General features: G+C 52.6%; 1 protein-coding gene across 1 annotated transcript in view; it reads right to left on the bottom strand.

The window, feature by feature from the left end:
- Positions 1-2,593: 2,593 nt before the first annotated feature.
- The window catches only part of LOC144670205 (atypical kinase COQ8A, mitochondrial-like), a 20,927-nt gene continuing 10,929 nt past the window's right edge, over positions 2,594-12,591 (bottom strand). Inside the window, exons 2-5 of the mRNA XM_078532691.1 lie at positions 11,006-11,113; positions 9,518-9,583; positions 3,701-3,787; positions 2,594-2,896 (exon numbers count right to left, since the gene is read on the bottom strand). Of these exons, the coding sequence (XP_078388817.1) occupies positions 2,594-2,896; positions 3,701-3,787; positions 9,518-9,583; positions 11,006-11,113 (564 nt within the window). The remainder of the gene's footprint in view (positions 2,897-3,700; positions 3,788-9,517; positions 9,584-11,005; positions 11,114-12,591) is intronic.

Raw genomic sequence — 12,591 nt, forward strand, 5'->3', positions numbered from 1 at the left:
CGCCCAACAGCACAGCAGATGCTCAGTGGCCCACATTCCAGCAAGATGGTTCCAGCACAGGGCATATTGGTGACAGGAACCAGACCTTTCCCAATGGACCCAAACCCCTTCCCATTCACTCCCATTCTACACCATCCCAATGGACCGAAACCCCTTCCCATTCTACACAATCCCAATGGACCCAAACCCCTTCCCATTCACTCCCATTCTACACAATCCCAATGGACCCAAACCCCTTCCCATTTACTCCCATTCTACACAATCCTAATGGACCCAAACCCCTTCTCATTCTCTCCCATTCTACACAATCCCAATGGACCCAAACCCCTTCCCATTCACTCCCATTCTACACAATCCCAATGGACCCAAACCCCTTCCCATTCACTCCCATTCTACACAATCCCAATGGACCCCAACCCCTTACTATTCTACACCATCCCAATGGACCCAAACCCCTTCCCATTCACTCCCATTCCACACCATCCCAATGGACCTAAACCCCTTCCCATTCACTCCCATTCTACACCATCCCAATGATGGAAACCCCTTCCCATTCACTCCCATTCTACACCATCCCAATGGACCCAAACCCCTTCCCATTCACTCCCATTCACTTCCATTCTACACCATCCCAATGGACCCAAACCCCTTCCCATTCACTCCCATTCTACCCCATCCCAATGGACCCAAACCCCTTCCCATTCACTCCCATTCACTTCCATTCTACACCATCCCAAAGGACCCAAACCCCTTCCCGATCACTCCCACTCTATACAATCCCAATGGACCCAAACCCCTTCCCATTCACGCCCATTGTACACCATCCCAATGGACCCAAACCCCTTCCCATTCACTCCCATTCTACACCATCCCAATGGACGCAAGCCCCTTCTCATTTACTCCCATTCACTCCCATTCTACACCATCCCAAAGGACCCAAACCCCTTCCCATTCACTCCCATTCTACACCATCCCAATGGGCCCTAACCCCTTTCCATTCACTCCCATTCTACACAATCCCAATGGATCAACCCCCTTCACATTCACTCCCATTGTACACAATCCCAATGGACCCAAACCCCTTCCCATTCACTCCCATTCTACACCATCCCAATGGACCTAAACCCCTTCCCATTCACTCCCATTCTACACCATCCCAATGTACCTAAACCCCTTCCCGTTCACTCCCATTCTACACCATCCCAATGGACCCAAACCCTTTCCCATACACTCCCATTCTACACCATCCCAATGGACCCAAACCCCTTCCCATTTACTCCCATTCTACACCATCCCAAAGGACCCAAACCCCTTTCCGATCACTCCCACTCTACACAATCCCAATGGACCCAAACCCCTTCCCATTCACTCCCATAGTACACCATCCCAATGGACCCAAACCCCTTCCCATTCACTCCCATTCTACACCATCCCAATGGACCCAAACCCCTTCTCATTTACTCCCATTCACTCCCATTCTACACCATCCCAAAGGACTCAAAATCCTTCCCATTCACTCCCATTCTACACAATCCCAATGGGCCCAAACCCCTTTCCATTCACTCCCAACCTACACAATCCCAATGGATCAAACCCCTTCACATTCACTCCCATTGTAAACAATCCCAATGGACCCAAACCCCTTCCCATTCACTCCCATTGTACACAATCCCAATGGACCCAAACCCCTTTCCATTCACTCCCAATGTACACAATCCCAATGGACCCAACCCCCTTTCCATTCACTCCCAATGTACACAATCCCAATGGACCCAACCCCCTTTCCATTCACTCCCATTGTACACCATCCCAATGGACCCAAACCCCTTCCCATTCACTCTCATTCTACACCATCCAAATGGACACAAACCCCTTCTCATTTACTCCCATTGACTCCCATTCTACACTATCCCAAAGGACCCAAACCCCTTCCCATTCACTCCCATTCTACACCATCCCAATGGGCCCAAACCCCTTTCCATTCACTCCCATTCTACACAATCCCAATGGATCAACCCCCTTCACATTCACTCCCATTGTACACAATCCCAATGGACCCAAACCCCTTCCCATTCACTCCCATTCTACACCATCCCAATGGACCCAAACCCCTTCCCATTCACTCCCATTCTACACCATCCCAATGGACCTAAACCCCTTCCCATTCACTCCCATTCTACACCATCCCAATGAACCCAAATCCCCTCACATTGCTTGTTGAATGAAAAGGGAACAGCTTCACGAAATTAAAGTGTGCGACGTTAGAGTATGGCCTGTCACCATGGTTGGTATGTGCTGTTCCGCTTCCCCACACAAGCTCCCCTCCCAGGCAGCAGCTGCAGCCGAATGGAGGCCGGGGCCATTAGAATTGATTTAAAAGGGGTCAAGTATTCCGAACGCCATCTCTGGCCAACCCTTGGCTGGGTGGAACGCTGGACGTGACCGGACTGAGTTCCCTTCAGTCGTCACACATCTGCGGCCATGGGTGCGATTGAGGTGGGATGGGGGAAGGGGTGGGGGGGGGCAGTGGAGGGGCGAGAGTTACGGGCATTAGGAAAAGGGAGGCTCAGCGAGCCACACTTTTGACCCCAGTTTAACCTTTGACCTCTATCCTACCCGCCCGCGCCCCGTGCCAGTATTGCCCGTAGACCTCCTCGAACATAGGTTTGCAGGCAATGCGGGCCTTCAGCTTGGAGCAGACCAGGAAGGTGCCCGCCATCTTGCGGTGGAGTGAGTACGTCTCCTCGGGGGGCGGGGTCAGCCGGTGCTGGAGCATGATGGGAATGATGCCATGGATGCGCTGAGTCGTGGTCTGGGAGCCAAAGTCGAAAGGTTCAGCGGAGGAGAAGGCTTCACCCAGGATCATCACGGCGTCGACATGAGCGTCCTTCATCACCTGCCGACAGAAGGTCACCGGGGTCAGGGGTCAGGGTGGCAAATTAATACCGGGCTCCGATTGGTCCGCTCCCCCTCTGCTCTGTGCTCCTTGCTGCCCAACCCAGCAATCCCATCTCAGGAAATGACGGCTTCTCACTTACCCAAAGCTGCCCAATCCGGGTCCGGACCGGACTCCGGGCTGCCCTGTCCGGGTTTCCATCTGACTCCTCATCTGATTTGCGTCCCTCTCCCGGTAATGCGGGCGGGTCAGGGGGCCGCACTCCGGCCACGGGGGAGGGGGAGGGGCCGCGCTCCGGCCACGGGGGAGGGGGAGGGGCCGCGCTCCGGCCACGGGGGAGGGGGAGGGGCCGCGTTCCGGCCACGGGGGAGGGGGAGGGGCCGCGTTCCGGCCACGGGGGAGGGGGAGGGGCCGCACTCCGGCCACGGGGGAGGGGCCGCGCTCCGGCCACGGGGGAGGGGGAGGGGCCTCACTCTGGCTACGGGGGAGGGGGAGGGGCCGCACTCCGGGGAGGGGGTGGGGCTGGGGGTGGGGGAGGGGCCGCGCTCCGGGGAGGGGGTGGGGCTGGGGGTGGGGGAGGGGCCGCACTCCGGCCACAGGGGAGGGGGAGGGGCCGCACTCTGGCTACGGGGGAGGGGGAGGGGCCGCACTCCGGGGAGGGGGTGGGGCTGGGGGTGGGGGAGGGGCTGCACTCCGGGGACGGGCCGGGTGCTGACACTGGATTTGGCCCAGGACTGGGTCCCGTTGACTGTAATTTGCAGCTCCGGGTGTAACCGGGGGCACTGAGCAGTTCAGAGGCTTTACCTTTGTCTCATAGCCGGTCAGGAACTTCAGCTCAATGGACTTGTTCAGCACGGCCTCCCGATCCCGGTCAGCGGCTGATCGGATAACCTGGGAAAGGGCAAGGAATCTCCGTTAGTGACCATTCACACTGACTCCCAGACTGTCCCCATCAAACACTCCCAGGACAGGTACAGCACGGGGTTAGATACAGAGTAAAGCTCCCTCTACACTGTCCCCATCAAACACTCCCAGGACAGGTACAGCACGGGGTTAGATACAGAGTAAAGCTCCCTCTACACTGTCCCCATCAAACACTCCCAGGACAGGTACAGCACGGGGTTAGATACAGAGTAAAGCTCCCTCTACACTGTCCCCATCAAACACTCCCAAGACAGGTACAGCACGGGGTTAGATACAGAGTAAAGCTCACTCTACACTGTCCCCATCAAACACTCCCAGGACAGGTACAGCACGGGGTTAGATACAGAGTAAAGCTCCCTCTACACTGTCCCCATCAAACACTCCCAGGACAGGTACAGCACGGGGTGAGATACAGAGCCTGTGGTATCCAATGTCACTGCAAATATTAAGGGTGTCAGTATATCTCTCCAGGGGCTGAATGGCCTCTCCCTGTTCCTATCGAACCGGCTCGATGGGCTGAATGGCCTCCCCCCGTTCCTGTGGAGCAGGTTCTCTAGCTCTATTGCCCCATGTCCCATGGAGCCTGGTTTGAAAGCTCACAACAGCCTCCAGGCCAGGGGGAACCTTCATCCCATCATTCGGGGCTACTCTCAGGCTCTGAGCTCCAAGGGGAAGAGCTTTCTTCTGGTTACGCCCTAGTGTCTAAGAATCTCACCTCATGATCAAACAAGTTTGGAAAAAAATCTGAGCAAAATATTAAAAAAAGACACAAACGTTTTTGATGCTTTTGAAATCAGAGTCTGGGGTCCGCGGTCACGTAAAGAGAAGTGGATTCCGCACAACTATTGGTCTCCTTGTTTAAGGGAGGATGTAAATGCGTTGGAAGCAGTTCAGAGAAGGTTTACTGGACTAATACCAGGAATGGGCGGGATGTCTTAAGAGGAAAGGTTGGACAGGTTAGGCTTGTATCCACTGGAGTTTAGAAGAGTAAGAGGCCACTTAGTTGAAACATTTAAGATCCTGAGGGGTCTTGACAGGGTGGATGTGGAGAGGATGTTTCCTCTTGTGGGAGAATCTAGAACTAGGGGGGTCACTGTTTAAAAATAAGGGGTCGCTCATTGAAGACGGAGATGAGGAGAAATTTTTTTCTCTCAGAGGGTCATGAGTCTTTGGAACTCTCTCCCTCAAAAGGCGGTGGGAGCAGAGTCTTTGAATATTTTTAAGGCAGAGGTAGGTAGATTCTTGATTAACAAGGGGGTGAAAGGTTAGCGGGGGTCGGCAGGAATGTGGGGTCGAGGTTACATATGGATCAGCCTCGATCTTATTGAATGGCGGAGCAGGCTCGAGGGGCCGAGTGGCCTCACTCCTGCCCCTAATTCCTATGTAACTGTAACCCTAACCGTTCACTCGATCGACAGGGGCCCAGTCTGACAAACAGACTCTGTTTCGCCACTGTTGGAAAACTGGTCCCTCCCTTCCTGTTCGTCCCAGCCCCTATTCAGCTCACCCCACCAATATATCCTTCCGCTCCTCTTGTGCTTATCTAGCTTCCCCCTTAAACGCATCAATCCTATTCACCTCAACAACTCCCCGTGAGGGCGAGTTCCACCAGATTCTGGGTAAAGAAACATCTCCTGAATTCACAATTGGATTTTTTTTTTTCCCCAATTTACTCTTTCGTGGGGTGTGTGTGGGCATCGCTGGCCAGGCCCAGCGTTTGTTGCCCATCCCTAATTGCCCTGGAACTGAGCATCTCGCTCGGCCATTTCAGGGGGGCAGTTAAGAGTCAACCCCATTTGCTGTGGGGTCTGGAGTCACGTGTAGGCCCAGACCAGGGTAAGGAGGGCAGATTTCCCTCCCTAAAGGGGGACATTCGTGAACCAGATGGGGTTTTTACAACAATCGATGATGGTCGCCATGGTCACCATCACTGAGACTCGCTTTATAATTCCAGATTTATTAGTTGAATTTAAATTCCACCGGCTTCCCATGTCCATGGAGAGATAAAGCCAAAAGAGAAACACGTTAAATTATTGGTGATATGTTCCAGTGGGCTTTTCGGCCGACAATCATCCAATCAGGTAACAAGGAGTCTGCCCGTTCGCCAATGGGTCAGCGGGAAGGCGGGACTTCTGGGAGGATTGACATGCCTGGCGACCAATGGGGTGAGTGCGGGTTGGGGTGGGGGAGGGGCATGTCCCAGGCCCCCACAGCATGAACCTGGCCCTCTGGCCTGTTTGTCCAGCGCCACTGTCACTGCGCCACCATCTCCCCTTATTTATTAGAGGCTATCTGATCTTGATGGTCTCAGGCCTCTGGCCTTGTCCACGAGTGGAAAGCGCCACCTCCACGTCTACCCTATCAAACCCCTTCATAGTGTTAAAGATTTCGATCAGGTCAGGGCTTAGTCATTCTACTAGAGACAAGAGGCCCGGCCTGTTCAATCTTTCCTGACCGTTCTAACCTCTCAGTTCTGGTATCGTCTTTGTGAATCTTTTTTTTTAAAAGAAGATCTTCTCCAAGTGCCTCTATATTCTCTTGTGCAACATGGAGCGCAGAATGGTGCACCGGATCTCCAAGTGTGGCCCCTTCCCTCCAGACTCGGGCCTCTCCGTACCTTTTTGTTCCGGTGTTACCGACTTGCCAACTCTGGCTAGGGCGCACGCACTCCTGGACCTTTCACCAGCTGGCCTCCAACTGCCCCACCCCCGCAGTCACCCCATTGGCCGCCAGGCATGCCAATCGTCCCAAAGCCCCGCCTTCCCACTGGCCCATTGGTGCACGAGCAGACTCTTTGTTGCCTGATTGGATGACTGTCAGTCCAGGAGCCCACTGGAACATGTGACCAATCACTTAAACATGTCTTTCTTTCGTTCGTAGCCCTCCGTCTTCCCCAACAGCGGCCTGGAGGCTAATCTTCGATTCCTGGAGGCTCCAGGGCAATCCTGGAGGTGTTGGCATCCAGAAGCCTGCGGCCTTGGCTCAGGTGAGATGGCAGGCATGAGCGCTGGAATCAGTTTCCCCTTATTTACCGCTTCACGATTACCCGGTCTGGCCTACATGTGACTCCAGAACCACAGCAATGCGATTGACTCTTAAATGCCCTCTGAACTTAGGGCAATTCGGGATGGGTAACAAATGCCTCGATTAAATCTCCCTCTTAACCTTCTCTGAGGAGGCAGAACAATCCCGGCTTACTCCAGTCTCTCCGCATTAACTGAAGTCCCTCATCCCTGGTCCCGTTCTGGTCAATCTCCCTCTCCCAGGCCTTGACATCCTTCCCAAAGTGCGGTGCCCGGAATTGAACCCAATACTCCAGCAGCTGAGGCCTAACCAGTGGTTTAGGAAAGTTCAGCATAACCTTCTGTTGCTGTCCCTCTATTAATAAAGCCCAGGGTCCGATTTGGCTTTTTCCTCAACAGATTGTTTCATATATTAGTTCGTGGGATGTGGGCGTCGCTGGCTAGGCCAGCATTTATTACCCATCCCTAACTGCCCTTGTTCAGGGGGGGCATTTAAGAGTCAACCACATCGCTGTGGGGTCTGGAGTCACATGTGGGCCAGACCAGGTAAGGACGGCAGATTTCCTTCCCTAAGTGAACCAGATGGGTTTTTACAACAATCGACAATGGTTTCCATGCCCCCCACAGCATTAACCCAGCCCTCTGGGCTGCTTGTCCAGCGCCATTGTCACTGCGGTCATTGTCATACTTTTAATTCCAGATTTTTATTGAATTTAAATTTCACCACCTGCCCCATGGTGGGATTCGAACCCGGGTCCCCGGGGCATTACCCTGGATTACTAGTCCAGCAACAATACCACTGCGCCATCGCCTCCCCGACTCTCTCTCTCTCAACTTATCCTGCTGCCTTCAAACATTTTGTGTGCATACATCCCTTAGGTCTCTCCCTGTTCCTGCAAAATGGAACTGTTCAATCTAGAGTGCCTCTCCTCCTTCAGAGGGAGGTCTCGAGGCCCACACCGGGTAGCATGGCTGCCTCTGGGCCACAAGTCCCGGGTTCGAGTCCCACCCCAGGTCTCGGTGGCTGCAGCAGGTGGGCCATACAGGTCAACAAGGTCACCGACCTGCAAACCCCTTCCAGCACACACGCCAATGGCGGGGCGGTGAGAGCAGGGGAGATTCCCGGGCCTCTGCCATCCGCAAACCCGTAGCTCCGTGAAAGGGAAAGGGAATGTTGCCACAGCCACTCGGACGCCCTGTAACGCAGCCCCCGTCTCCTCAGCCTTCCCACCAAAACCTCCCGTCAAACTTTATCAGTCCCTGTCCACCTAACGCCCCCTCCATTAACAGAGTCTTACACTTGGCAGTGCAGAGCTGGGCTATTGGTGGAAGGAGAGGCGTGCTGTTGTAGCTGCCCGTCTTGCACCCATCAGGACAAATGCAAGGACGTCAACATTTCAATGGAAGCAACAACTTAAGGCCATAAGATGTAGGAGCAGAAGGAGGCCATTCGGCCCATCAAGTCTGCTCTTCAGTGAGATCATGGCTGATCTGATAATCCTCAACTCCACTTTCCTGCCTTTTCCCCATAACCCTTGATTCCCTTACTGATTAAAAATCTGTCTATCTCAGCCTTGAATATACTTAAGGACCCAGCATCTACAGCCCTCTGCGGTAAAGGATTCCACAGATTCACTACCCTCTGAGAGAAGAAATTCCTCCTCATCTCTGTTTAAATTGGTGACCCCTTACTCTGAGATTATGCCCTCTGGTCCTAGACTGTCCCACAAGGGAAAACAACCTCTCAGCATCTACCCTGTCAAGCCCCCTAAGAATCTTATATGTTTCAATAAGGTCTCCTCTCATTCTTCTAAACTCCAATGAGTACAGGCCCAACCTACTCAACCTCTCCTCATAAGAAAATCCCTCCATCCCCGGGATCAACCTAGTAAACCTTCTCTGGACTGCCTCCAATGCCAGTATATCTCCTTAGGTAAGGGGACCAAAACTGTTCACAGTATCCTAGATGTGGTCTAACTGGTGCCTTGTGTAATTTGAGCAAGACTTCCCTAATTTTCTACTCCGTTCCCTTTGCAATTTATACTGCATGAGGAGAGGGTGCTGATTGGTTGGCAAGTTGACCCTGATTAGTCCAAGCGTTGCCATGGAGAACTCACCAGGGAACTATTCCCCTCCCCATGCTTTGTCTATTCAAAAAGGGCGCGATGCCTGGACATGTTCCTTTTGTCTGCAGAGGACAGGTCTCTGTGCATGAATATACCTGGCTTCTAGCAAGCATAAGTGAGCCACATCGTGAATCCGACTGATCATCTTAAATTGTTTGTTAGAGTCATTCTCAGCGCACTCGGGATTGTTCGCTAAGTGCTGTCCAATCGCCAGAATCACCTCTAACGTTAGACATCATGGGCGGGATTTTCTGGTCCCGGCCCTGGTGGGAATTTTCGTGGGTGGGATGGGAAAATTTGGAGAGCCTCTGGCTTCTAAACGGCTCTGGAAATTTTCCTGCCCTGCCCGTGACAATGCCCGCCGGTGTCAGGGCCAGCAAATCCCGCCCTATATGTGAGGCCACATTAACTGTAAAGCACTGGGGGATGGTTCAATGGTCATGAAAGGAGCTGTAGAAATGCGAGGGGTGTTTTTTTTTGAAGTCCGTACTACCTTCCTTGTTGTTTGCCACATTTTGAGTCTCATGACAAACAGAGACCCTTTTTACCTCAATATACTCATCCGTAAATGCCTTATCAAATTCCCGCGTTGCTCCGAAGTCCAGCAGGGATACCTTGGGAGAAAAGACACAGGGTTCACAATCTGATCGAAATGGCGCTGGATATAGTACACCACCACCCCCCACACCAACCCCACTCCCCACCCTCCAACCCCACCCTCTCATGTGACAAAGCAGCAAGGGCAGGGAGCAGGGGGAGACAACACACAGACATCCAGACAGCCTCGTAACTCCCTCCCTCCCAGATCACCTCTTCACTCTTCCCCGTCACTAACCCCGATCACTCCTTAAGACAGGACAACTAAACCTATTCGCTGGAGATTGTGCCTGATCGTGACTCCCTCTTTAATAGGGGTCCCTGATGGGGAGATTCCCTCTTTAAAAGGGGTCTCTGATGGGGAGATTCCCTCTTTAAAAGGGGTCTCTGATGGGGAGATTCCCTCTTTAAAAGGGGTCCCTGATGGGGAGACTCCCTCTTTAAAAGGGGTCCCCGATGGGGAGACCCCCTCTTTAAAAGGAGTCCCCGATGGGGAGACTCCCTCTTTAAAAGGGGTCTCTGATGGGGAGATTCCCTCTTTAAAAAGGGTCCCTGATGGGGAGACTCCCTCTTTAAAAGGGGTCCCCGATGGGGAGACTCCCTCTTTAAAAGTGGTCCCCAATGGGGAGACTCCCTCTTTAATAGGGGTCTCTGATGGGGAGACTCCCTCTTTAAAAGGGGTCTCTGATGGGGAGACTCCCTCTTTAAAAGGGGTCCCTGATGGGGAGACTCCCTCTTTAAAAGGGGTCTCTGATGGGGAGACTCCCTCTTTAAAAGGGGTCTCTGATGGGGAGATTCCCTCTTTAAAAGGGGTCCCTGATGGGGAGACTTCCTCTTTAAAAGGGGTCCCGCTGTGGGTTAATGCCCTTGGAAGTGTACTTCATGCCGCCTGGGGAACATATGAAATTTAAACGCCTCTTCCCAATAACTCCCACATGCCTAGGTTGCTGGTGCTGGCAGATTCCAAGATGCGACTCATCCACTAACAAACATTTGCCAAATTCCAGCAGATAAAAAGAATTTTAAGTGTCGGAAACGAGTAAAACCCAGCCCCTAGGCCCAAGGGCCTAGAGCAGGCCTCTGTCGAGTCACTGATTGAACGCTAACACTCCCCCAAATCCCCAACCCAGGGTCAAGGGCCTGGAGCAGGCCTCTGGGCCTGGAGTATGAACACTAACACACTCCCCCAAATCACCAACCCAGGGTCAAGGGCCTAGAACAGGCCTCTGGGCCTGGAGTATGAACACTAACAGTCCCCCAAATCCCCAGCCTAGGGTCAAGGGCCTAGAGCAGGCCTCTGGGCCTGGAGTATGAACACTAACACACTCCCCCAAATCCCCAACCCAGGGTCAAGGGCCTGGAGCAGGCCTCTGGGCCTGGAGTATAATGGCTAACATTCTTCACACCCCCCACCACCTCCTCCTTCAGATGGCACATACCTTCCTAGTTTGTGGATCATAGAAGAAGTTGGACCAGTTGGGGTCGGTCTGCATGTACCTGAATTCGAAGAGTTCCCGCAGACACAGCCTCAGGATATTGGCACAGATCTGTGCGGAGAGGGAGAACAGAGATAGGTAAGGAAGCTAGTGTGAGGAAGACATAAAGAGTCTTTGCCTTTGAACTGAGTGGCTCGGCCATTTCAGGGGGCATTTTAAGAGTCGACCACATCGCTTTGGGGTCTGGAGTCACATGTAGGCCCGGACCGGGTAAGGACGGCAGATTTCCTTCCCTAAAGGGGACATTAGTGAACCAGATGGGTTTTTACAACAACCAATGATAGTTTCATGGTCACCATCACTGAGACTAACTTATATTCCAGATTTATTAGTTGAACTTAAATTCCACCAGCTACCGTGGTGGGATTTGAACCCATGTCCCCCAGAGAATTAGCTTGGGGCCTCTGGGTTACTCGTCCAGTGATGTTACCACTACCCCACCTGTTCCCCTATGCAAAGGGACATAGATAGGTTAAGCGAATGGGCAAAAAATGAGTAGATGGAGCATAATGTGGGAAGATGTGAGGTTGTCCACTTTGGCAGGAAGAATAGAGAAGCAGGATATTATTTAAATGGAGAGGGATCTGGGTGTCCTTGTACATGAATGATGAAAAGTTAGCACGCAGGTACAGCCAGTGATTAGGAAGGCAAATGGGATGTTGTAATTTATTGCAAAGGGGAATGGAATATAAAAGTGGGGAAGTCTTGCTACAGCTGTACAGGGCATTGGTGAGACCACACCTGGAGTACTGTGTGCAGTTTTGGTCTCCTTACTTAAGGAGGGATATACTCGCATTGGAGGCAGTTCAGAGAAGGATCACTCGGCTGATTCCTGGGATGAAGGGATTGTCTTATGGGGAAAGGTTGGACAGGTTGAGCCTATACTCATTGGCGTTTAGAAGATCGAGATTCTGAGGGGGGTTTGACAGGGTGGATGCTGAGAGGATGTTTTCCCCCTCGTGGGGGAGTCTAGAACGAGGGGGGTGCACAGTTTCAAAATAAGGGGTCTCCCATTTAAGACGGAGAGGAGGAGGAATTTCCTCTCTCAGAGGGTGGTCAGTCTGTGGAATTCTCTCCCCCAGAGAGCAGTGGAGGCCGGATCATTGAATATATTCAAGGCTGAGGTAGACAGATGTTTTTTTGATCGACAAGAGAGTTTAGGGTTTAAAGGGACAGGCAGGAAAGTGGAGTTAAGGCCGCAATCAGATCAGCTGTGATCTTATGGAATGGCGGAACAGGCTCGAGAGTCCAGAATAAGGTGGACAGAGCCTTCAAATTCGAGCCAGGCTGTTCAGGGAGAAGCACTTCCTCACACCAAGGCGAGTGGAAATCCAGAACTCTCTCCCCCCGGCAAAAAGCTGTTGAGGCTGAGGTGAGAATATTTTTTTTCAGGCTGCGAGTGGTTGTGATCTGGAAGGCGCTGCCTGAAAGGGCGGCGGAAGCAGATTCAATAGGAACTTTCCAGAAGGACAATTGGATGAATACCTGAAGGGGAAAAGTTTGCAGGGCTATGGGGGAAAGAGCGGGGG

This window comes from Cetorhinus maximus, chromosome 31 (assembly GCF_964194155.1).
Source record: "Cetorhinus maximus chromosome 31, sCetMax3.hap1.1, whole genome shotgun sequence".
Taxonomy (NCBI): Eukaryota; Metazoa; Chordata; class Chondrichthyes; order Lamniformes; family Cetorhinidae; genus Cetorhinus; species Cetorhinus maximus.